The sequence below is a fragment of the Apteryx rowi genome, unplaced genomic scaffold (genome assembly GCF_003343035.1).
Source record: "Apteryx rowi isolate R43461 unplaced genomic scaffold, aptRow1 scaffold_22, whole genome shotgun sequence".
In the NCBI taxonomy this organism is placed as follows: domain Eukaryota; kingdom Metazoa; phylum Chordata; class Aves; order Apterygiformes; family Apterygidae; genus Apteryx; species Apteryx rowi.
The window spans coordinates 4,336,925-4,362,168 of NW_020448530.1; the positions used below are offsets into that span (position 1 = coordinate 4,336,925).

The 25,244-nt window shown below is 38.1% G+C and overlaps 1 protein-coding gene across 5 annotated transcripts in view; it reads left to right on the plus strand.

Moving 5' to 3' along the window:
- The first annotated feature begins 2,395 nt into the window (after positions 1–2,395).
- The window catches only part of FAM193A (family with sequence similarity 193 member A), a 47,473-nt gene continuing 24,624 nt past the window's right edge, over positions 2,396–25,244 (plus strand). For 2 of the 5 annotated variants that reach the window (XM_026064709.1, XM_026064710.1), the window contains exons 1-8: positions 2,396–2,461; positions 4,551–4,796; positions 6,714–6,880; positions 7,049–7,216; positions 10,581–10,815; positions 14,075–14,199; positions 18,645–18,789; positions 23,589–23,666. In XM_026064709.1, coding sequence (XP_025920494.1) covers positions 4,707–4,796; positions 6,714–6,880; positions 7,049–7,216; positions 10,581–10,815; positions 14,075–14,199; positions 18,645–18,789; positions 23,589–23,666 — 1,008 coding nt within the window. In that variant the 5' untranslated portion in view covers positions 2,396–2,461; positions 4,551–4,706. Of the gene's footprint in view, positions 2,462–3,590; positions 4,012–4,550; positions 4,797–6,713; positions 6,881–7,048; positions 7,217–10,580; positions 10,816–14,074; positions 14,200–18,644; positions 18,790–23,588; positions 23,667–25,244 lie in introns of those variants that run through there. The other 3 variants (XM_026064711.1, XM_026064712.1, XM_026064713.1) reach the window with 3 other exon arrangements.

Here is a 25,244-nt window from a genome sequence, read left to right on the forward strand (position 1 = left end):
TGGTGAATGTGGAAAGGCAAAAAATACATTTATATTTCTGCYGTGACCTTAGTTTGTTTCAGCACTTTCTTTATGCATCTATTTGTTTACTTATTTGTTTTAATCTTATAGATCCTGACAGGCTACCTACTCCTCATGTCCCTAGAAATAGGATTTAATAGTAGTTTTTATGCATTTTTCCACACACTCTGAAATTATTTATGAGGCTATCGCATTTTTTTTTTAATTTTGTTTTTTAACTGTCATTGAGCCTCATTTGGACAACTGCAAAATTCTTTTAATATTTTCTCTGATACACTGTTTAACCATCTCCTTCCCTTGCCCCTCATTCTTAAGTCCTCTTTGTGATTTCTATGTTTACTCTAAGCCTAAAGATGCAATGTCTTAAATCTCCTTATTCCCATAGACATTTTGCTCCTGATGACTCCTTTGAAGTTTCCTCTCTCTTACCTAATTCCTTCCCCCCCCCCCAATTCTTTCCTTTTTGTTGCTCCTGAGGATATTATGCTCACTATTATATTTTGGGTTTCTGATAGCAGTATTTTGACCTGGATTCTGCCCACTGCTCAGGATCAACAGGCCTTTCCTTTTGTTAGGAGCAGGGCTACCTGTTCCTGGAAGCAGGCACTCCTGGTGTTCCAGTAGTTTGGCTTGGCATCATAGGACATTTGCTGGATAACAGAAAACTCCCGTTATTACTGGTTTTGCCTTTGCAACCTTTGTGACTGCCTTCAGCATGAGCGCTCAACATCCGCACGCTTAAATGCTGCAGAATTTGGTTTATTTTCTCTGTGTGTGTGTGTTTCTTAGTCTTAGTGGTTTCTGTGTCTGTTCTTGCATGTATATGCATCCTAATAACCAGGGAACCTCCAATTCTGTAAGTTCCCTTTTCTTAAAGGAGCTGATTTTCTTCATTAGAAAGACTTTCAATTTTCTTTTTCTTTTTTCCACTTTCTGGAAAGTGACTGGATAAAAGTGGCAAACTTGTTCCACATCTGCATTTTTGCAGATCGTAGGTGCTTTTGGATCATTGTGCATATGAGGATTTTAAATCCCCACTCTTCAAAGTTAGTCTATGATATATAAGTGAGGTTGTATAGTTTCTTATTTGTATCTTCTCTAGTAAAGATTTGCAGATTGTTTTACCTACTACTCTGCCTTGAATAATCCCGCTGAAGACAGTGGCTTTGCAGTAATCCAGCTGGCACAGTAAGCCAGCTCGTCAGTAATCCTGTGGCTGTACGCGACTGAAGGGCCATCGTACTCCATAGTACTGGAGGAGGCTTCATTTCGAGTTGCTGGTTTGGTAGCAGCAAAAATAGGCTTTCGGAACCTAGCAGATCTAACCCAAGAGATGTGTGTGAGTGGGGGGGGGAGAATGGGCTACTTTTTATTCTTGTCTTTACATAATAATTCTTGTCTTAACATAATAACATGAGATAATAGTATGACAAAACTGGGACGCAAAGAAGGTAGCAAAAATGTGAAAAGGGTAGAACAGCAGCGTGTCTGAAGTAAAGCATAAGAAAAATTGTATCTGAAATTCAAGAGAAGAATCAGTGCTCAGGAAGAGGGAAATTTGGGAAAAAAAGAATTTACTTACTTTATCCTCCCCCCCACCCCATTTCTATTAAATGCTTTTAAATTCCTTTTCTTCAAGTAAGTTTGGTGTAAGGTTCACTGTAGTCATTGTTCACTGTAGTCACTGACTGCAATTTATATGCTGTCTTAACTTTACTCCTGGTTTAGTGTCCTCAAATACTGTACGGAAACAGTTGTGGCTGTTAAAGGCACTCCGGTGATATCTGGAGTAGCATCTGTAACATGGCGAAACAGGGTCGAGAAGCGATCTCAGATTTCTGTATGAATTATAAYCTGGGGCAGGAGGAGGGCTGATGCAGTGCAATAGCTGAATGCAGTTCAGTGCCCTGCTGTAGAAGAGTCTTCTTGGTTAACGCAATGTATTTTTCTAAGCAATATTGTATTCAACTTCCAAAGGACAGCAATCTATTGCAAAATTGAAACAATTTCCAAAGAAGTTTTAAAAGCTAAATGTAAACAATGAGATGCAGAGGAAAAACTTAGTTTCACCTATGTTTTTTCTATATCAGTTTTCTCCAATTTGAGTTGCATTGTTAGTAAAACTGCTATACTACAAAAGTTTATAATACATAAATTACTAACTTTTGCATCTGAAGGAGCCTTACTACAAAAGAAAAAGATTTTTCCGTCTCTGCAGTCAAACAGTCATTGAAAGCTTGAAAGCTATTTTCTCAGTCCTTGGGTGGGGGGAAGGTTTTATTCTTTCTTTTTTTGTTTTATTGCTGTTAATGCTATTCTTAGAATCAGCACAAAACTCAACTATTGTAACCAGTGTACTGTAATTTTTTTCTAGGTTTCACTAAATGGTACACAGTTTACAGACAGTTCTGTTGGATCAGAGTTCACAGGTGTTTCTCAGGTATGTGCAGCCAAGTTTAGTAGGTATATATGGCAGCTGAATCCATTACTAATGGATTCAGGACTTAAACATCTGATGTACAGAGGAAAGCTTTAAACTACATTCTTGAGTTTAGGACCTGAAGTCAATGATGAAGCTTCTGATAACTTCAGTGCTTTAAAAAGCAGTGAAATTTAGTATTTCCAAAGTAAAACTATATTGATTTAATAAGCTTGAGGTTGGACACTGATAGAAAAAAAAGCTTTGTAATTACTTTCAGATGAAATTATTTAACTTTTTTCAGACACTGGTAATAAAAATATTCTTATAGTTAAATCTAAATACATATTAGAGATGTTGTTATTTCTCTTCTGGCTTGCCCTACTTGCAAGTTTCATTCATCAGTATTATATCTGAACATGTTTCAGAGAGCAAGACTGGATGTTTTTTGGGTGAGATCTATGACAGATTTTTTGAAGCTTGACTAGTGGAAAAAATATCTTGCTTTTCTCAAAATGTACACTTTGCTCTGAGTATACACTCAAATATAAATATATATGACCTAAATCCAAGCTCATCTAATCCAGGAAGAGGTGACAACTGTTGCTGAAATGTTTGCATGAATTCATAATCTCAAAAATAAAGAAAGAAATTGCAATTTGTAGTCTCATTTTAGTATGACAAAGCTGTAACAGGAATCTGCTGTCCTTATGGTCTCCACTTCATCAAGGTTCTAAATACCAATTTTGTTAGAAATACAAAACTGTTTAAAAGCAATGGTTGCATGTATGATCACTTCACTTTTCTTTCTTAGCAGTGGACTGTTGCCTTATTTTAGGAACCAAACACTTTATTTGAACTTTAAATCTGTGCTGTAAATATAGACACCGTTGGGAGAGCCTGCTGGGGTTTTACCAAGTTTGAGCTGGCCAGCCTTTTAAGATTGTTTTTCCTGCTCTGTTTGCCATCACTCTTTTTAAATGATAATGATACAGCTTTAAACAAATTATAAAGTTTGAACTTCTACAAATCCTTGAAGCATGGCTGGGGTACGCTTGCCCTGAACCTTTCCTTTCTAGAAGAGTAAAGGTCACGTTGTCTTAATTTCTGAACTTTTATATTTTTGTCCTCTGCTTTTCCTACTTGCCAGAGGAAGCCCTGCTGCTGATGTCCGAAAGGATTTGCCTATGGTGTCTGTGAACATGTCTTCATTGTACCAACAGGGACACAGTCTGGCTTCAGAAAAATGTATTTTAACAAGGAAACTTTCTGGGCTAAGGGGATGAGCAGCCATGGCCGCCTGCTGTAAAGAACTTAACTATTTTGAGGCTTACATACAGGCTGTTAGACTAATTAAGGGAATGCTAGTAGCTCTAGCTTCATCAGACCTATCTGAGATTCTGCCGTACAAGATGCTTTGTTCCATTGTGTATAACTCTGCTCAGCTCTTGTGAAGTTGGGTTCTGTTTGGTTGTTCTGCTTGACATGTTTCTGAGCATCAGGCTCAGTGAGCGGTCAGCGTTTCATGGCGGAACCATGATTTCATGCACAGTAGCATCTTGGAAGAGAAAGTAAGTTTTAAATCCTCTCTGTCCCCATAAGTCACTAAACCTGCTTTATTCAATAGCTGACAGTGGATTTTAAAAGCCTTATTGATTGTTTTTTATTAAAACTAAGTTATTTTTTTATTTTGTAACAAGCTTAGTTGAAAGTGTCTTTGTTTCAACAGATATTGAAAAGGGAGGTGAGATAACTTCAAGCAGCTGATAGTTTCCTTTTTATTTCTGAGAATGACAACAGTGAAAGGAGCTGTACTTTGCCTTTGTGTATCTTATTTATTAGATTTTTTACATCTAGGATAAGTTATTTTTGAGGGAAAGACCATAGTCTGTGCTCCCTCAAACATTACTTTTTAAGATGGAATCTGCAGTTATTCATAATAGCAGTGATTCTGCCAGACTGATATTAGGCTACTCTGTCTGATCTTGGGCACTCCAGAGATTCACCATTTAATGAGGGCTGTTAAATGTTTAAAAAAAAAATTGAAAATAAGCTTTTCTGGTACATAGTCTGTAAATAACCAGGTATCTATCCAAATATTTATTTGTAGACCCCATTTACCTTTGGCTTGGGCCAGAGGGCCCCATATACAACTGGCGAGCACTGTCTTCTTTGTAGAAGCGAACGAAAAGATACTTCGCTTTCAGAGAGCGGGATAAAGAATTCTAGCAAAACAGCACTTTCCACATCTCCAAAAGCAAACAATATGCTGCATCTTCCACTGTGGGTGTGTCCAGACTGTCGACGAACAGTCGAAAAGGAGGAGAGGCATGCTACAATAGAGCAATCTCTGGTGGTGAGTTGAAGTACCTGAATTCAGTAACCTAAGATGTGTTATAATGGGCTGGATGCTACTCGGTGCTTTGGAACTGCTTAAATTGTAAGTGCTTAGAAAGTATTTTAGGGGATTTTTGAGATTTGTTTTTTCTACTTTCACTAAAGCTACTTTGATCCCTATATTTTTTCCTATTCTGTATCTGCTTATACATACTTCTGCCCCACTCTGTGCTCTGTGAGGTAAACTACGTGAATTTTCCTTTTTTTTCAGTATTGTTCTTGGATCACTGTACTCWCACTGCTGCCTTCCTTTATGTCTGTTTTGTCTTTTCTATCCTACGTTTTTTATAAAGAAGCAGAACTTTTGCACAGCATGCTTGTAACCATTGCTTATTCCTTTTTGTAGCACTGCAAACACTGGTTTAACACATGGTGATAATATTTCAAGTTTTGACTTTTTGAATAAATACTGAAATTATTTTGAAATGAGAATTCAGCTTCACTTTATAACTGTGCTCCTCGTAAGAGCAAATTATGAAAAGTTCAATTAAGGGTCCTGTAAAACCCCATAAGAAGTAAATTGTAGATTTTATGCTGTAATACGGAACCAAATCTTCACAACTGATCTGGGAAACCACACGCTTTCAATAGTTAGAAGTGTTATAGATTCCAGCTGACGTGTCTCTGYGCAGAGCTAAGAGACTGCACAGGCCCCTAGGCACATACAGATTGTTTTTCAGTAAACAGTTCCATCTGAAGGAGGATTGTGTTTTTATAGAATATGTTGTTAAACTTGTGTTAACAGCATGATTAATGTAGTTTTTAGTAAGAAAGATTTAAGAATATTTTTCTCGGACTTATAGCAAGGATATCACTAAACATTGGTTATTAATAAGAGCTAGTAAAATTAATCTAAAGGGGTTATATCTAAAGGGTTTATATTGGTAACCTGATATTAGACACACCCTAGAGATTTCCAAGGACAGCAGTACTGTCCAAGAACAAAAGTGCACTGTTGTTCAGTTGAGTCAAAAGTTTTGAAAGCTTTAAGGGCAGGTTTAGTGAATTAATAAAGAGAATGAAAAAGTCAAGTGCAAGAAAGGCACAATTTGCTTTCAGCTTCTTGGATGTCTTGTTAAGTTATCGATACTCCAGATAAAATCAAAATATGACTATTTTTGATTTTTTTTTTTTTTCCCCAAGAGAAATTTTTAAAAGCAAACAGTAAAAAGATTCTCTAAGTTGGGGAGCTTAATTTAAAAAAGCAAGAATTATGTTGCTAGACAAATCAGAGAAACCAGCCGGGAAAGAACAAAATGAGCTCAAAAATCAGTCACTGCGAGCCCGAGTGTAGGTGGCTTGCTGCAGATGCTCCCATGATAAGGCTGCTGTTGCTCGCGTTACATAGCTGTGCTGACGCTCGGTTTGCCTCGGCACCAGCCCCAGCAGCTGCTCCTGCTGCTGGCAGTGGATGTGTGCAGGCCTGGTTCAGCTGTGTCTGCACCCTGCTTGAGAGTCAGGAGCGCAGAACAAACAATTCAGTCCCACAGCTAACGTGGACAGGTCCCAGTCTGACATCTCAGAAAGCTGGTGGCCACCTGGGAAGGGTGCAGGGTGCTGGGGGTGGAGCTCAGGGGAGGAAGAGCACCGCAAGACCAAAATACCAGCAGCCTTCAGGAAGAGGTGTGTGTCATCTAGTACTGAGCAACACAGTACACAGGAGAAAGCATCAGTTCCCAAGAATAGCAGCTTTCTAACAACCATTACTGTTTTGGAAGATAAACTCTTGAAGAAGAGTTTCCTCTTTGTGCCTGGTTGAGCGCTGTCCCAAAATGTATCTAACACTAAGAATCACCATGTTAATATTTGTCTACTTATAGATGTTTCGTGCTTATACCTTACAAACCAAAGTTGCTACCTCTGCTTTTCCTCTCAGAGCCAAGATTTTCTTTTGCACATGCCTCTTGGTAACAGTGGATCACAGCAGGAATCTGTAGGAGGAGGAAGAATAACTGTTGGCGCACAGACTGTGCCTGCTGCAGATCTTAGCAATTCCTCTCCTTCAGACATAGCTTGCAACTGTGAGGCCTGTAATGAGCGCAGGTAAGAATTGAATTCAAACTTTAGCTTGATGCTGGTAGTCAAACTGCCAGTAGTATTGTAGCTCATTTGTTAGCTTGTGCTTAAGCTGCTTAAACAGGGTTATTTTAGTAGGAATGAGTACACCTATGTGGTGTACAAACTGAGAATAATCTTTGTAATTGTTTGCAGAGAAATTTCAGCAGAGACTGAACGTGAATCTCAGCAGCTTCAAAATTACTGGTCAGAAGTAAGATATATGGTTCGGTGTATATATCGCCAAGCTGGGACCCCTTTGGCAGATGACCAAGACCAATCTTTGGTACCAGATAAAGAAGGAATGAAAGAGCTGGTGGATAGGTATAGCACTTTGAAAAATATCTATTAATTGCTAAGAGGATTTTTTTTATGAGTTTTAAGTAATTTAGAATATTGCTTTCTTTAATAGAATGTTATTTAACACCTCTCATCTGTAAGCCTGCTTGCTTAAAATGATTGCCTCTCCACTAGAATGAAGAAACAACAGTCAACTGTGTTTCATGCGGGATTTTTAAACACTACTTTGAATGCATGGGAAATCATTAGTTCACATGCTAGTTGCAGTAGGGATATTAGTGCATAACTGTGGATGTGTCCCAAAATTTTATTCAAAAGACTTTGAAGATTATTAATAATAATGACACACAGTTTAACTTAAACTTCCACTCATGAGAATCTTGCCTTGTTGAACTAACATAGGTTATAATAATGCCTGAATATTAAAGTAGTTGTAACAACTAGAAAAGACTTCTTTTCAAAAGAAAAAATTAATATTGGTCATTGATCATTAGATCAGGCAGATTTTGAGAGAACTTCATTCTCATTTCAAAACTGAAATTTTTGCCATTCTAGGTATGAAGTCAGTAAAGATGATTTGTTTCAGGAGATCCTCAATTGTGGGGTGTTTTTGTTTTGTTTTGTTTTTCCTTTTGAGACTAATATTGCTGTATTTAAACTGCTTCAATATATTGGAAGTCCATCTCAGTTTCTCTCTACCTGAAACTGTGGCCAAAGAATAGTGTCTCTCACTGGTTCTGTAAATACTTAATATACTAGAGCCTGACTAGTCTGAACAACTAATTGTTATGTGGAGATTTTCTAGTTGAAACTAAACTCTGGCAGGATGGAAAAACTTTTGAAAGATTATCATCATCTAATATTGCTCTCTATGTGACTATACTTCTGAATTAGCTTTAATAGATAATTAAATAATCTAATTGTGCCTCTCTTTTATAAAGATTGAGTACTTGCTTTTGAACATGAGTTGTGTAAATGTAGAGTAACAAAGTATGCCTCCATATTAGTCACGCTTTGTTTATAAATTAGGTGATCAAAAGATACAGTATATGTTTTGAAATCAAAGTCTTAAATGTAGCATAAATGTGTAATTAAAACTGAATCATAGCTAAAAAGATTGTTTTTGTACAGTTTCTCTTTAATGAAAAAATTTTGGAAATTTAAATGCATACTATGCACCTTTGTCATGTACTTCAAAGCTTTGATTTTTCTAGAACTGTGTTTCACTTCTGAGAGACTTTATTAAAATACAAAGGCAGAAACAGAGTCTCAAAAGGAAGCCTTGAATGTCAATATGATGATTTTGTACTTTTGAGTTCCTTTTGGTCTCCAAAATATGAAATAAAATTAAGATAGTGGGTTTCTGCAAACTGTGCGGATACCTGAGAGTCCAGTCAGTGGTATTAATGTCATGCCAAAAAACCCAAAAGAATGAACCAATGTAGGTATTGAAAGTTTATTTTATCATCTGAGTTTTTTTTTTTTTTTGAACAACAAACATGTAGGTAGTAACATGCCAGAGTTCATTCTGTGGCCAAGTAAATCTAGTTTTAAAAGGCAGAAATTCCTTATTTCTCATTCCATGCTCAGATCTATTAAGTATAGCTAGCAAGAAACAGTCTGGTCTGCTTGCTGGTAAATAGGTAGTGGTGCCAAGTGTTGTCCCTATTGGGTGTTGGAGCACTTCCTGACAACCTGACAGTGCTCCTGTACTCCTGTCTTATGAGTAAGGAGGCAAGAGCAGGAACTAGATAGCAGCAGACTTCAATTCATCTAACTCCCAAGTACTTGTCCCTTTCTTCTTCCCCACCTCCCTGGGCTCCCAGATCCAGCAGTAAATGCTTAAACTCCATGCGCAGTTTCCCTCTGAAGTGCTTCAAAGCAGCCATCATGTTCAGTGCCTTGTCCTAAGCATTGCTTCAGCAGGAGGCACTGATGGTGACTGACTAAATCCTGTTCTTCCTTTAGACTTAGGTGCCCTCTGCCCACTGAAGATTATGGGCTGTGAAATCCTTTTGAGGGCTGGTCACTGAACCTTCCTGTTAAATAACTGGGTGCTCTCTCGAAGTATGGCTGGAGATGAGTGGTGGTAGTGATGCTGCCTGTCTTATGGGAGCTTAGCACAGAAGTTTCCATGTTTATCTTGAGCTCATATGTTATCACCACCACTGGGAGTTGCTCCCAGATGGACACATCAGCAGGYGGCAGCCCTCAGTTCCTCGGGCAGTGTTTGCACACTGCATCAAGCATATCAAAATATTCCAGCATGTGGGAACGCCTGGTGTACAGCCAGAGCACCTGCCCAGGAACTTGAAACCAGTTTTCCTCTGGGTGAGTTAGTTCATACCCATGTCTCGTTTTCAGGAGAGTATCAGACCTAGCCAGTGGTATGCTGTCCTTAGCAGGAAGCCCTCGACACCTTTGAACCTGTGTCACCAGGTGCCAAGTGAAGCACGTACTGAGGGGCTGGAAGAGCATGTACAGGGCAGTACAGTTCTGGAGCTTAGGTGTCGGTGTACTTCCCAGGGAAAAATGAGTCCCAGATTCTGGTCCCTGCTCGAGATAAAAATAAACCAATCGCTTCTAGTGATCGCAGCTTAGGCCCTGCCAAAGTAGAGTGCCCTAATCACGAAGCCCTAGGTGAGTGGCTTGAAGGGTATTCTTGTTGGCCTTGTGAATCCCACACCTCTGCTGTGCGATGACCCAGCTCTAATAAAAGGTGCAGAGAATGTCTCTTTACAAAAGATCTGCTACTTGGGGTAAGAAATTCACAGTGAAGGCAGGAGGGAGTTTCCTGAATAAGTGTCTTAAAAGCTTGGTAATTATATGAAAGGTCTTCTTTCTGTTGAGCTTAACAACAGAAATCTTCCCCCAAAACAGTCACTGTTGAGACTAGTCTTGTTAGTATGTATGTAGATGTGTGCTGGCTGCCTAATAGGTCAAGCTCCTCCAATGGCTTTAAGTGAAGGGCTGTCCTTTTACAGGATGTTAGTCAGGCTTAGGTCTGGCTGCTCCCACAGGGACATCTGTTAGGGCCCTACATGGAGAAATGGTGCAGAAGCATGTCTGTAAGGTTGTGTGCCGTCGAGTAAGGGCTTTGTAGCTTGCAAGTTGAACTGAGGCACTAAAGTCCTAAATTAATTAGTTCTTCAGGTGCCAAAGTTCTTTGCTGGACCTAGTCCTTAAGCTACACAGGAGCTCAGTTCCACAGTTAAAAAGTAGGGAACGGGACTGTCTTCTCCCAAATTTGAGGTAGTTCTGTAAATCCTAGTCATCACTTTTCTGTAATAATAATAATAATAATGCTGACTGCTAAATATTTTTAGGAGAATAAAAATTGTGTTGATTACATGCATATTTTTTGGTCACAAATATTCTAATACTACAGACTTTGTGAAAGAGATCCATATCAGCTTTACCAACGGTTGGAACAGCAAGCTAGAGAATATGTACTTGAAATGAAGGTTCGTCTCCTCAGACACTTGTCCCTGGGATCTAAAGTTGCATCAACGTTAGCAATGCAAGGGCCACCCCAGGCACATCAGTTCATCTCACTCCTACTTGAGGAATACAGTGCACTCTGTCAGGCAGCATGCACAATCAGCGCCTTTCTTGTTACTCTGGTAAGATTAAAACAAACAAATGCTATATGCTTTTGATCTGTGAGGGTAATGCAAGCAGGGCTGTCCTGGGTTCTTTCAGAAGTCTTAGTGATTTGTAAAGTGTAGGGTGGTGGGGGTGTTTTGTTTTGTTTTCTCTGTGTGCATGTCCAGAGACAGGGATGTTCTGAAAATTCAGGTTAACCTAGATTTCTGAAGAATGAAAGTTAGGCATAGCTTACAGTGAACTGATGGAATTACCTTTTGTAAAGAAAAAGATGGGATACTGTTTGTGGTATTTATTCTGAAACAAGTCTTTAAGCAAATCTACAAAATTTTTAGGTAGAAAAATCTAAAAAATTTTAGATTCTCAAGAATGGGTGAAACATTTCTCTATTTACTTGCAGTGGTCTCTTGAAAACCATGCTTAAATGGCATAGAAACTTCACTGTGTAGCACTAGCTCAGAAATTATTTCAACGTTCTGTTTTGTTTTTCTTTTCCCTTATAAGCAAGTGTGGTTTCTTGAAAAGATGATCTCTTACCTAGGAATTAATCTGCTGTTATTTATTATTTCTGAAATTGTTGCTCTATTATCAACCCATTCTGTTATTAGACCTGGGATTATGTTGTAAGGGAGAGAACGAGCAACAGCCTTAAAAATCTGTCCTTGAGTAAGTGTCCATCATCATCAAGTTATATGGTAGACAAATTTACAGCAAAACAAACTGTATTTGTGGGGATTTACCTGTTTTGTTAAGTGTATCTTTTTTTGTGCAAGCTTTGCACAAGCATAAAAGAAACTTGGGTAAACAGGTGCACTTGTTTTTACTGCTGACTGGCTAGAAGTGATTACTTATATAGATGTATTAAGAAAGGGAAAGAATGGGCAGGAACAAGATGATGATGGCCACAGTTGGGAAGGGAAGCTGGGCCCCACTGCTGGGGTGGAGGTGTCAGGAAAATTAAACTGTCAAACCAGGAAGCTGTTTCTATCAGGATACTCAGGCTTTTTGTCTGTGGTCATTGAACCTCTTTGCTGGTCCATGTAGGCTTTCCCAGCCTTATCACTTAGATTCAGACGAGCGGTCGCTCCCATCTCCAGTTCATTGGCTGCTTTGAGTAGTCATCAAGTCTGTAACAGGGTGCTTGAGAGAGGATGGCTCTTACAGCTGAACTGCACTGGTGCTTATAAGTGTATTCAGCTCCAAAGCCGATGGATTCTGGTGGATCACAATAGATCCACTAATAACAAATCCAGAAATAACATACCTGATCAGAAACATAATGTTTGAATGTCATGTTTTTTCCCCCTGCCTTTTTTCTCATGGTTATTCTTAGGAATTAATAATTGTGAAATTCTTGTGTGGATAAGAGATCAAGATAATGGCTGTGCTGAGACAAAAAATGCTTGAACTCCCCAATCTACCTCCTTTTCTGACAAAATTCAGAGTAAAATGAAAATCCTTTTCTTTTTTAAAAAAACAAAACCAAAAAAACCCTTTTCCTTCAGTAGCCCTGTAAATACTGAAACAAGTTACTTTTTTCTAATAACCTGCAGCATTCAGAAACTCAATTGTGAAGAGAATTAGAGATGTAAGATACTGTCTCTTGGCATACGTTTCTTAGATTACTAAATAACCTTTATATTAAATAGACCAGTATGTTGCATGAATTTTAGCGCAGGTGGTAGGCTCAGTAGCTTTTTCAGTGTGCATGGATGTTTTCTGTCAAGATACCAGGGCACTRTGGAAGAAAGAATACTTCCAGTTAAAATACACAAAAGGGAGCCAAAATCTTTAATTTTTTTTTTCTTCCCTGCGGCCTTCCTTTGAAAGGTCAAACCTTCGTGCTTAGCCTGCTGTATGATGGCATAAAATGCCTTGAACCCCCAAGTGAACTTGTGATATAAGGGAAATTATGACTGATTGTCCTTCCTTTCAGAGGAATCCAGCTAACTGGAGAGGTTCAAGAGCAAGAACTAAAGCCTTTTTTGCCCCACCAGGGCATGAGACACCATGCTAAGATAAAGCTGGAAGGACAGTGGTCGGTACAGAAAAGGCCTGGAACATGCAGGAGAGAGGTCTAGAAGGGAAAACTTTCCTAAGTGTTTCTTTGAGTGAGAAATATCTTGCTCTGCATAACTGGAAATGCAAGATTTTCTAGATACGTGTTGACAGTTCACAACATAATATGGAATTGCGTAGGAAAACCACTTTTTTCAGGCTTAACACTTGGAAAATTATTAGCAACTAATAGAAGTTGTGAATATTTGGAAGACATAGTATTCAAAGGAGTACGTAGTGACACGAACAAAAAGTTCAAACAGTCTTTCTTGCGCAAATCCTGTTTGAATTAAAAAAACCAAAAACTTAAAATGCTAATTTTTTTAATATTGATAATTTAGTGTTTAGGTCTGATATAAATATATGTATATATTTTTAACCCAGAATGCTTATCAAAAGTTTGAATTTTATAAGTATTTTTCTGTTTCTGGCTACTCAGTGTTATAGTGCTTAGGACTCAATTGCTGATCTGAAAGCCAGAATGCCTGCAGTTAATTTTGCTCTGTGTGGGAATCTTGGTATAAAAAAAACATGTCTAGTAGTGTCTATATGTGGGAAAAACTTACTGACTTGAAAAATTAGATACTATATTTCTATTTTTGGTTCTGGTGTTTTGATAATAAAAGATTTAGGTTTTAGGCCTTGAAATTAAATATAGTTGAGTGGTAAATTACCTCAATTAAAAAAACCCAACATTCTGCTTATTAGAGAGATGAGCAGCCATGATCTCTTGGCTAGTTAGAAAACCTGTATTTTTGAAGCATCTGTATCTGGAGAGAGCTCTATTTCATTTATGTTAACTTTAAGTAAAGGTCATAGCTTGCTATCATACATGTACTGGTTACTAGATAATGTCAAAGAACTGAACAATAATCGGGGACAGATATAACAGCTGTTTCAGAAGAAAACCTAAGAATAGACTGGATCGGATCGTAACTTCTTTCAGAGCAGAAATGAATAGAAATTTGTGAAAACTGTTCAACAATGTACTTTTTTTTTCTCCCTAATCCATGAAAACTTAGAAAAATAAGGAATGAAGCAACAGATATTTGTCATTAAAGAACTGTTTCAGAATATTAAAAATGGTTAAGATCTGAGCCGACTAATTCAGCCTGTAGGTTGGTGGGTTTAATAGAAACTAGCTAAAAATTTTCTGCCTTCAGTTAGTTCTTTATATTTCTCTGAATCTAACTTATTTCTGTGCTTTTTTTTAAATAGGAAAATGAACATTTGAAGAAATTTCAGGTGACATGGGAATTGCACAATAAACATCTGTTTGAAAATCTGGTATTTTCTGAGCCACTTCTGCAGAATAGCTTGCCAACGCTGGTGTCACAGCTAAGGTAAAGAGCTAAACTTTTTTTTCATAATTTAAAGGAGAAATCAAGCCCCATGTTTGCAACTAGAACTTAAAAAAAGAAAAAAAAAGAAAAAAAAAAGACTCTGCTGCTTTTCCAATGTAATAGGTAAAAGCCTCATTGATCTGTTTTAAAAACGGCGCTGTTGGTTGTGCAGACTGCTGTCATAACTTGCTTGTCAGAAGAATCACTACCCTAATCTGTTTGTCTGTACATTACCTAGTAAGATGACAAGAGTCCTATGAAAATGCTGATGACGTGACTTTGGGTGGTGCTGTCTTCATTTCTTCATCAGGCATTAGTACTTTTCACACCTATGAAAGCAAGCTAAAGCCTCAGTGTCTTCCTGCAGCCCATAAAGAACCTAGTTTGGAGTTTTGAGCTACATATTCATTGGCAAAACCAAAATCCCTTGCTATGCACTTGTAGAGCTGATGGCAGGTTGCACTTCCTGCGGCTTTAAAATGTTACGTGTTACGTTAAATGTTATGTTTTGTTAGCAAGCTTGTTCTGCTTGCAATTTGTGCATCTCCAAAGTGCTGCTTTTTTTAAGGAAGTGGTTTTAAGTTCCTAGAAATTTTGCTCTCTCAATCTGTTCAAAGCACAAGCACAGATGGCTCCTGTTGACCTCTCAAACTTATTTCTGATGAAGACAATTGTTCTCTGTGCATGTGTATCTTGAAGGTAGTGTCTTGGGCATCTTTCCATGCTACAAGAACAGCTTGATTAAGTGTCTTAGTTACAAGCGATTTTGCTCACAGAGAATAATGAAACTTCTGCTGAATTATCCTTCTGCTAGCAGTTATTAGAAAGGAAGGCAAGAAAGCTTAGTTGCCACCGAGTTGAGCTCAGCAGGGAGGCTAAGGTCCCTCAGAATAACTTGTCTAATTGGCTTGCTTGAAACTGGGTTGGTACTGAGCTTTTTTTCAGGCTGGTAATTCTGTTGTTATATTCAATAGCATGTTATTCAGTAGCATACTTTCTCTGTCATCTGCTTGACTTCCCAGTACTATTGTCATTGACACTTCATCCCGAAGTCACCCGCATGCTTTCTGACAAGGCTTCTCTGGAGACTGCCTCTCTTATTCCAGCAATCCTGGTAATATCAAGACTGTTTATAACCTTCCTCTGCTGAGATGAAAATGTTTTTTTGTGAAGCTTATGATCATTCCTTAACAAAAGCACTGGATTGTTTTCCTACACCTGTTGTTCTTGAGTGCTACTGAAATTAAAGCCTGAGCAACAGAAGGAGATTTTCTCCAAAGCTTCCTTGTATCGACAGCTACCTTGAAGGCTTAAATATGGTGAAGCCAGAATCTCTTCCTGAAGGAATTTCTTTTCCAATACAGCCATGTTCTCTAGATAGCTTTAGGGGCTTTTCTCTTAAGAGATCTGTGGCTTTGCCAAGTCTGATTCACGTGAGCATTTTTGAACGGAGAGGTTCAGCACAAGCTTCCTGTTCCAGGGTTTCTAGTTTCTAGAACGTGTATGCCTTTTTCTTTGGGAAGCACAGAATATTCCTGTTGCTCTTCATGGAACCACAGACTTTCTCCCATGAGTTCTCTGGGTCTTGAAGTAACAGAATTAGGTAGCTTTTCCTAAGCATTTTTCTGGAGAATTAGGTAGCTTTTCCTAAGCATTTTTCTGGAGAATAATCTGCCTTCCCTTGGGGATTGATAAAATGTTCCTCTATTCCACATGGTATCAGAGACGCGTCATATGGAGAAGCAAAAGGATCACCGTAGTCCTCTGATCATACGGTCATGAGCAGCAGATGAGGAATGGCTTTTTACACTATCTGCTGCTGATTTCGGGCCTTCCAGGACCTTTCTTTAAAGGAGTGCTGTACATTTTGCAGATCACCACTGTACAAGAGTACACTTTTCTTCACCGTGTTTTTTAAAAGGAACATTCTTGAGATTGCCAAGGACATGTAAGAGGCGCAACTATCTGAGAGGGAAGATTTCACTTATTTAGTGGTTCGTCTCTAAGGGATGAGTGTACATTAATTTTTTCTGTAAATTTTATGGCCGAAAATATTTGTTTATGCATTGGTGGTGTATCATTTTCTGATAGCACTGAGATTTCTTAGTCTGATTATTGGACTCCTTGTCTCTAGGTGTTGTATCTGTTAATGCTAAAAGAACAAAGTCTTGCTGTTCTGCTAGGTGGCAGATGAATAGAAAGCTTTGCTGGTTAGGAGCGGGCAGTAGAACAAATCTTTTCAGCTGTCAGAAAAATATCCTTAAGCTCAGACATTAAGAATAATAGCTTTAGAAGGTCTATTTCATGTAATACAGTTACAAGAAGTATTCATGTTTTAATTGTTTCTGTAGTCATTAAGAGATCATCCTGTCTGAAATTTTCAGAAGTATGAGAATCACTTGAGGTTTTTATTAAAGCTCAGGCCACTGATGGAAGAACTGTCTTTAGAAGCATATGGTCCATTTTAACTCCAAAGCAGTAGAACTGTAGTCTTTGAAGGATTCATGAAGATATGTTGTATCTATACTTGTTTTTCTCTTACAAGATGGCATTTTTGACTGCTGTTCCTCATGTCAGTTCTGAGAGTAAGCACCTGGGTTGGTTTTTTTTGTTTTGTTTTTGTTTTCTTGTTTTTTTTGTTTTTTAAGAGTAGTTCTTTTTTAAAGGAAAGGCAGCCCCTCTCTGTGAGGTTGCAGAGCAGATTTTTTGCAGTTCTTGGATAGACAGTCCMTTTCTCTCCTCCCTTTCCCAACAAAGACACGGCTATAGAGTTGTCTGGAGGAGGTGTTCTCTGCAGTTGTAACCTCTGTTGACACTTTAGTGTTTTTTCAGCTTTTCCTTTCTATGATTAGAGACTTTCTCTTGCATATGTTATGGAAGGTGCATTGGCCTCATTGTTTTTTTCTTCCTGAAGAAATACGGGATGGTATTGATCTGGCATCTCAGCTTCACTTGAGTTTTGGGTGTTCACTCTTTTTCTCATCCCGTATTTAAATTACTAAATCTTTTGTGCAGCTCTGGCTTTTTCAAATTATATACTTGTGATCTAGTAATAGAAGTTGACAGTGTTTGCACGGGTAGTGAGGAAGCATTGTTAAAAATTGATGCCAAAAGTCACCATACCTCCCCCTTTTTTTTTTTCTTTTAAGTACTTTTTGTGTTCTACCAAATACGGACTTCCCAGGATTTTTTAATGTGTCAAAATGTCTGCTTAAACATCTAAGGTGGTTGCTTTGGACTTTTGGGGCAAAAACAACAAACAAACCTGGGTTCCTTGGCAAAGTGCTGCTAATGGCTGTAACTTCATCCTCAGTAAGAGTTATCTGTTCAGCTCTTGGTTCTACTTAATTGTCATGTTAAAATAAAGGACTTGGTGCTTTGCCAGATCGTAGGGAGGTAGTATGATGGAGTTCTTGGGCTGGATTAGCATCCTGTTGTAATGGAAATCTATATCTAACCTCCAGCTGAAATGTTGGGCCTGAGCTTTTTCCCTAAAGTGCTGGGATGCTTGGATTTTCATTTTGATACTGGCTTTGTCAATGCTTTGACTGACAGCTTAGTCTCTGTGCCTAGTTAAATATTAACTTGTTTCTTCTAATTACCGAGTAGGAGAAATGTTGAAAAGCTTTGGTTTAATTGCATCAACTTGCAGGTCATTACAATTCAGTGTATTTTAAAAATATACCAGCTAATACGATTTTGTCTTTTGGTTTATTTTGGAAGTCAAGATTTATGGAGCGTGCCTAGTTATTTCAAAATCATTGCAATGATGTGCTATAAGAGGTTTTTAAAGAATTGCCTATGCAGAAATGAAGTTCTAGAAAGGAAGTTTAAAAAATCTCTCTTCTGTTTCTGGGGCTACTTACAGAGACAGTTATCAGTGAAGAGCCTACCGCATTTTGAACTTGTTGTCGCCCCTCAGGTGATAGTGGATTGCTGCCTATAACCAGATTATTTTGCTTGAACTTCCAGCTGGGAAGATTGCTACCAATCTACCAATGAGGCAACTCATCTCGTAATCTTTTTAGTATTGATCACGAGAGCTCTGATTAAGATCTTGTCTTTATTTTTACTATCTAGTTCTTTAGTAAATAGCCAACATGTATATTTAGTTTGTAGAATTTGGAAAGATAAATATATCAAGCAATAAAATTTGAATAAACATGGCTCAGTTGGGCTGGCATCTGGTTGCCTGTGGGAAAGAGGCTCTAGAAATGTTACACTTCCCACGTGCTCACTATTATTGGTTACAGAACATTGAAACAAGCAGTTGTTAAATATTTTTTGGAAAAAAAAAAACTAAAAATATTCATTTGGGGATATTAGCAGCTACATGGCCTAGGTGTATCAGTAACTGCACTTTGAGAACAATATTTGGGCAGGCAGAACTTAAGCTGTATTTTCAGCAAAATGTCTCTTATAACAAGTGCTATTTGAACTTTTAGGCTTGGAACAACACACGATTCCTGTAGTGAAGATATGTATAGTACCTTGCTACAAAGGTATCATCAGCTGGAACAGGAAATGGGTCAAGTTGCTGAAGCATGGCTTGAATGCCAGAAAAGAATAGATGATTATGTTGATGAACAGGTAAGACTCATATCAACAGTCTCGTGGCTGACTAGGTAGGGAGCTGTCAACACAAGACACTGCCTCCAGTGAAGAGAGTTTCTTTGGTGCTTTTATCTGGAGCTTTGAAATCCCCAAATATAAATTTCCACACACACACACACACACACACACACACACACACACCCTCCACTGATTTCAGACTGTCTTTGAAAATAGAAAAGAACACCAACATGCCACTATGTAACAGTGATGGTATAGAAACATCTTCAAATTGTTGAAGCAGATTTTTATGCTATTGTTTAGAGATGATATTTGAATATTTCTGAATGGCTTGGATTGTACATTACTTGTAGCATAGTAATCTGAAACTTTCTCCTGTAGAAGTCAATAGGAAAAGGGGAGGGGGGAAAAAAAAACAAGTTTCCAAAATAATAGCACTGAATGAAATTCAGAGGAAAAAATTGCTTTTTAAAATATTTATAAGTTCTTTATGCATGTTACCCAGTGTGTGATGATAAGAACATCTTTGTACAACTTCAGAAACCAGAACAACTTTAAAGTCTCGCTGCATAAATACTGAAGACCTCTGAAGTTATCCTTTTTGTAATTAAGTGTATGTTCTGATAACCAACTCTTCTGAGTTTGCTTTACGTTTCAGAAAATAATTATGTTGTTGTACTGACTGCTACAGTGTAAAGAGCTCATTGTTGGAAAAGTAGCTGTTATTTTGAGAAATTGGTTGTTTATGCTCTCCCTGTTTTACTGACTTTTTATCTTTTGTTTAAGGAACTTACATTTTTTTTATAATACCTTAGGTTAAGCCTTTGAACAGTCATCAGTGCAATCTTAAGTATACCAGAAGAGAGAATTTTTATCTTGAACTTAATTGAAAATAAGGAATTTCGTAGAACTCTTCATATATTTTAGTTTTATGAGCATTAGGTGTATGGAGCTCTACTTCTAATTTGAGATTCAGTAACACTATGTTATTTCTATAGATAACCAGATATTTTTAAGTGTTAATAGTACACTGAAAATGCCTTTGAAAGACTGTTCCTCGAAATGAACATTTAAGTGAACTTCTGGTGTCTCCAATACCTTCAAAATGGGGGCCTGACATAACTAATTTTTATTTTTTGAAGACTGTTCTGTATTTGGGGTCTGCATCTCTGAGCTATCAACTGTAAAATTTTCTCTTGATTTTGCTGCTTTCGTACAGCTAARCTCAGTAAAATTTTATCATCTCACATTTTTTGCTACTCAGAGTTGCTCTCCCATGTCATCAGGGTGTCATGACTGTCCAGTACTGCCCCTCTGGTAAGGAGGAGAGCTCAGTTTGTTTCTTGTCTTTCACCCATGTTTTCTAAAGATGGAACTTCTGTAGAGTCACATTCACATCAGGCACATGAGTTACTGATCTTCCAGCCCTTAAAAATCCATTCTTCTTTTTCTGATTTTTCTGTATCTAAGTGACCATAAAACGCCCACGGTGACTGTGTTGTTATAGCACTTACTCACGTGCTCAGTGAAGCTTGTATCCTGACCCAAACTGAAGCCTTTTTTCCATTCAGTGAAACCTAACGTGATGTTGTCTTTTATTTCCTAAAGACCAAAAAAAACCCCCAAACCTGCAAAGAGGGGAACAAATCTAAAATTTAAATAATCAAATTTTAAAGGAAACACTGGTATTTATATGTAGAAGAATCATTTTCACAGTCTCACCTTAAACAGTGTGTTGATGATACCTGTAATTACACTCCCTTGATGAAACTGGCCTCATTCGCTGTGACCAGCTTGAGTTTGCTGTGATATTTATGTTAACAAGGTAGAAGTTGGAAAGCCTAACTACTATGGATACAGCTGTTGTACTATGGATCTTAACTGTGAATGCATATTCATTATTTGTTGCCTTTTGACTTTAGCAAACTTGTGAGGCTTTATTGATAATATATCAAAAGTTAGAACATGCAAACTAGCATGGATAAGAACTTAAAACTGGTCCTCTTACCTGCTGTGGGTCTGCACCCAAAACTGTAGACAAGCCATCAACAGAGATAGTTAATGTACCTTCCTGCAGCATCCCACAGTAGATTGTTATTTTTTCTTGTAAAGAAATATGAACAGCTTTGCAATATAAATGCCACTTTTTCTTTTTTTAAGAAGAACATGTAAGGCAGTTATGTCTTGCACAAAGCTTGTAACTCTAATACACTGCTGTATCATGTGTATGCTGTAATAAAATTCAGAAAAGGATTAATTCATGTCAAAACCTTTATTCATATATGATCTGAGGAAGATGTTTAGGATATCTTGAATACAGTAGAGGTTAAATACATRTAGTCTGTACCTTCAGGTCTTAATTTTTTTTTTTTAACCAAATTTGGACTGCATTTAGCTTAGGAGGTCTTAAATATATCTGGATCACTTCCATAAGCAATGGCTAGATAGTCATGTGCACTTTGTGTGCAAGGGTTTTTTCTTTTTATTGTTCCCACAAATCCCCCAAAAGAAAGGGAATACAGAAAAGCCTTTGCCCAGTTCCACAAGAATGCAGGAACAGCTGCTTGCTTGTCTCTCCCTATTTGTGTGCGACTTGCTGCAATTCTGATTAAAGTAGTAGAAGAAATAGTATAGTGCCGGCATAATTGCTTTTTGTCTTCATAGCACCCATGTCAATAAATGAATCGCTCAGCATTTTTGGGTGCTGAGAGTTTGTGATAAGAGTTGTTTCACTTGTAGCGAAACGGGCTAGGAAAACGGATTAGGCAAGTGGACTTTGGGGCACTGAAATGTGCTATTAGATACCAAGTCTAAGATGTGGATGTGGCAGGCGTTCTCCCCGATACAGCTGTAAGCATCCGAGTTCCCCCAGAGCTCCACTGCTGTGTGTCAGTTCTGACCAAACCCTTACTTTTGTGTCACAATTAAATCCATTTCAGAAAGGGAAAATAACTGTTCCCCTGCCTGTCTTGCTTTACAGTGTCTGGTCTGGTTGATCGCAGATACCCTTTAGCCTCAAGTGAACAGGGCAGAAGGAAGAGGTGGTGGTGGACCTCTCATCTCCACTGGGCAGTGGTGCTAGTATATTCGTGTCAGATGTGCAGGGCTGCAGTAGAAGTTTTCCTTCTGAAGGCATTTGAGTTTGCATCTCCCACTTCCCAAAAGAGTTTCTCGGCACGAGTCACATGGGTTGCGTTGAAGCTGCTTTGTTCTGCCAAAACAAATATTCACGGAAAAAAGGAGAGAAGTCATTTCCTATTATTTATGGATTAATAAGTTAAGATACTTGCAGACAGGGGGTATTGAAAGACTGGTAAGTTGGAAGTAGGAAGTAACTTCATTTCCAGTCCGTGTTCCAGTTAATACTCAAGAGTTTCAGGGCTTAAACCAGGCTGTTTTCCTTGACAGGCTTGAGCAGGCAGCTCCCAGTTAATGCACTGGCTGTTTTAAACTTCATTCTTTGGCATTAAAGTCTTCCCATGTAACATATAGTGAACGCAGGCGCCTGTCCTGGGTGGTGAGGATCCTGCTAGGTGGCAGGGCACCTAAAACACTGGCCGCTGCTGCGCTTGGCACTGCTCAAGGGTGCACGGAAGCTGTGAGTGGATCATTTTTGGCCACAGGCTCTGCAGTACCTGTTAGTGCTTTCAAGAAATGGTATTAATGGTTCAAGAATATTTCATGCTTGCTGTTTTTTTTTTTTTAAAAAAAACGCATACATACACCCATGCATGCACACACACACWCTCTCTCATTTATTTTATATATATATTTATATATATAATATATATGCACACACATTTTTGCATGTGTATATACATATGCACATATATGTACACACACGCACGTACATACACACTGCTACCTGACAAACTCTTTTTTAGTGTTAACACAAACTCACTGGGGCAAGGGAAATCAAAATTCACAGTAGTAATCAGAATTACATGCTGATGTTTCAGAAATTCATTAGGCAAAACTTTACCACTTAACACTGTTTCAAGTACCCAGCTTAGAATTTCAATTGTCCAAGTTAAACAATGGTAACAGAAATAATAATACATTTATATCAGATACAAAACTTCAAACGCATGATCATCTGTGAGTTTCTGAAGGCATATCTTTAAAAAAAAAAAAAAAAAAAGCTAGTGATATAAATTACTGGACTTCTGTTCACTAGCATATCTCTTTGAAGCAATTTCCTATATTATATAAGGTGTTAGTTTTCTGTCTATTATTAAGGTAAATGACAAAATAAGTGTAAAAACCTAGATAACTGATTTGGTTTTTTTTTTTCCTGCTGATGAATTAGTGCTCTTAAAATGCTGTAAGCTGCAACAGGAGAAACGTTGTTGTTGTTGTGTTTTGCTTTGTTAAAGGTCACTGAGGCTTTTGCAGTCTGTCAGAGTGAGTTTGTTCACTAAATCGGGAAATTATCACTTGCAGGCAAAAAGTTATGGGATCCAATAGTACATTTACAGTAATATAGGTGGATTCTAGTGGGTCTGAGGTGTTGCAGATTTCGTGACAGGCTCATTAAATGTTATCAAAAATACTTTGAAAATATATAATGAAAAGAAAAATGATTACAAAGAATAACAATGGAAGAATCTGAAAAATAGTGTAAGTGAATATAAAATTTTAAGTGATTTAAATCAAAGGGTTAGCAAACAAAATAAACTTCATGTTGAGTAAGTATGTGTTAGAACTTTCAAAATAATATAGACAAGCTAGGTTAAAGGAAAATTGGATAGACCAATTGAACACAGTATAGGATTCCTATGATTAAACCAATGAGTTTTCCTTAAATTCTGTTTTAGATGGCAATGAAAACAAAACAACGCATGCTAAAGGAAGACTGGGAGTTCTTTAAACAGAGGCGTTTTATTGAAGAGCAGGTAGGATTTTTTTTTTTTTTAAGTACCATACTAAGTTATAATAACACTTCCTGTATATTTGTAAGATGCAAACATTTTAGTATATTGTGCTAGTTATATTTGGTCTAGTTCTGCAACCATGCCAGGCATGAAACGCAGTCAGCTAAAATACAGAAATCAAGATCCAAGAAGCTGTGTAAGAGTAAGTTAGCTAGCTACTAAGGGATTAAAATATAAGCACCACAGTCTTGGATGGAACACCTAGTATTAAAATCCCTTGTACAATAAAAGGGGAATGTTTGGTGCCTCAGAGTGGGATCCAAAACAGCCAATACATTGAGCACGGAGCTGCCTTGATGTGTGTGACAGGGAGTATTGTATGCAAGAGTATATCAAACTCCTTTGTCTGTGCAGATTTGGGGAGTGTGAGCCCGTTGGCAGGGCAGGTGCTTCTCTGTTAGGATTCCAGAGCTTGGGACCCTGGAGATGGCACCTGCGTCGCTCCTGCGAAGAAGGCTGGGCAGAGCTCCCTGCTTGACCTTAAGATGTAGCCAGAGAGGGGCCRGTAGTAGTGCCCACCTTATTATAAAACTGCTGATTAAGACATGCTATTCTCTTCTTTAGCCTTGAAGTGTTCAAGCATGTATCATGCTTTCCAGAGAGTATAGAGTCACTAGAGCGGAGTCAAGACTGGACGGGGGAACTCCCCATTCCCATACTGCTCCATTCCTGTACCACTGTGCAGAAAGCAGTGCTAGAGGCATGAGCCAGAGAAAGAGGGGGAGCACGACAGTACATTTTAATAAGCTTAATCTGGCAGTGTCTCAAAAAAATCATCAGTATCTTTTTTTTTCTTTCTTTTTTTCCCCCCACTCTGTGAGGAGGGACACGAGCTTGTGCTAACCACATCTTTAGTACATCTAGTAAATCAGGCTCCTTGAAGAAGTTGAGGAAGAATCCCATTTTTCCCCAATCCTAATTGGGCTTAGGTGAGCCATAAGCGTCTGACTGCTTAGGGTAAGGGTCAGGTCCAGGCTTCCACAGAGGTGGAAGTTTAGGCACATCCTTGTTTTGCCTAAAGTTTGTGGGTGTCTAATGAAATCAGGTGCTTCCAGCGTCAGGCCTCTGCCAGACTGGTGGTTGTTTGGATTCTAATTTTTCACCCTGTAGTGAAGCCCTGTTTTGGGCAAGTACTTCCTTTTTTGAATCTGTCCCAGTGCGGCTACAGAATTGGTCCTAACTTTTTTTTTTCTTTTTTGGTAAGCAGAGGATGAGTTTGTGTTTTTTCTCCACTTGTCAGTAGTGTCCTTACATGTATATCCATGACGTAAAAGAACTACTGAAGTTCAGATTACGTTAGCAGAAAAACCATACAAGATGCAAACTTACAAATGAGTCAAGAAGATGAACTTAGCCACTTACTGTTTTATTATAGAAACATACTTTCTTTGAACAGTTTCAGTGCCAAATATTTGTTGCTCCTACCTTTAAACTCTTTTTTTTTCTTTTTTTAACTCATGATCAGAACACCACCTTCATGAAATTATTCTAAATACTTATTTTGAAATATGTTGCCCAGAGAACCCCATTTTTGGTTAT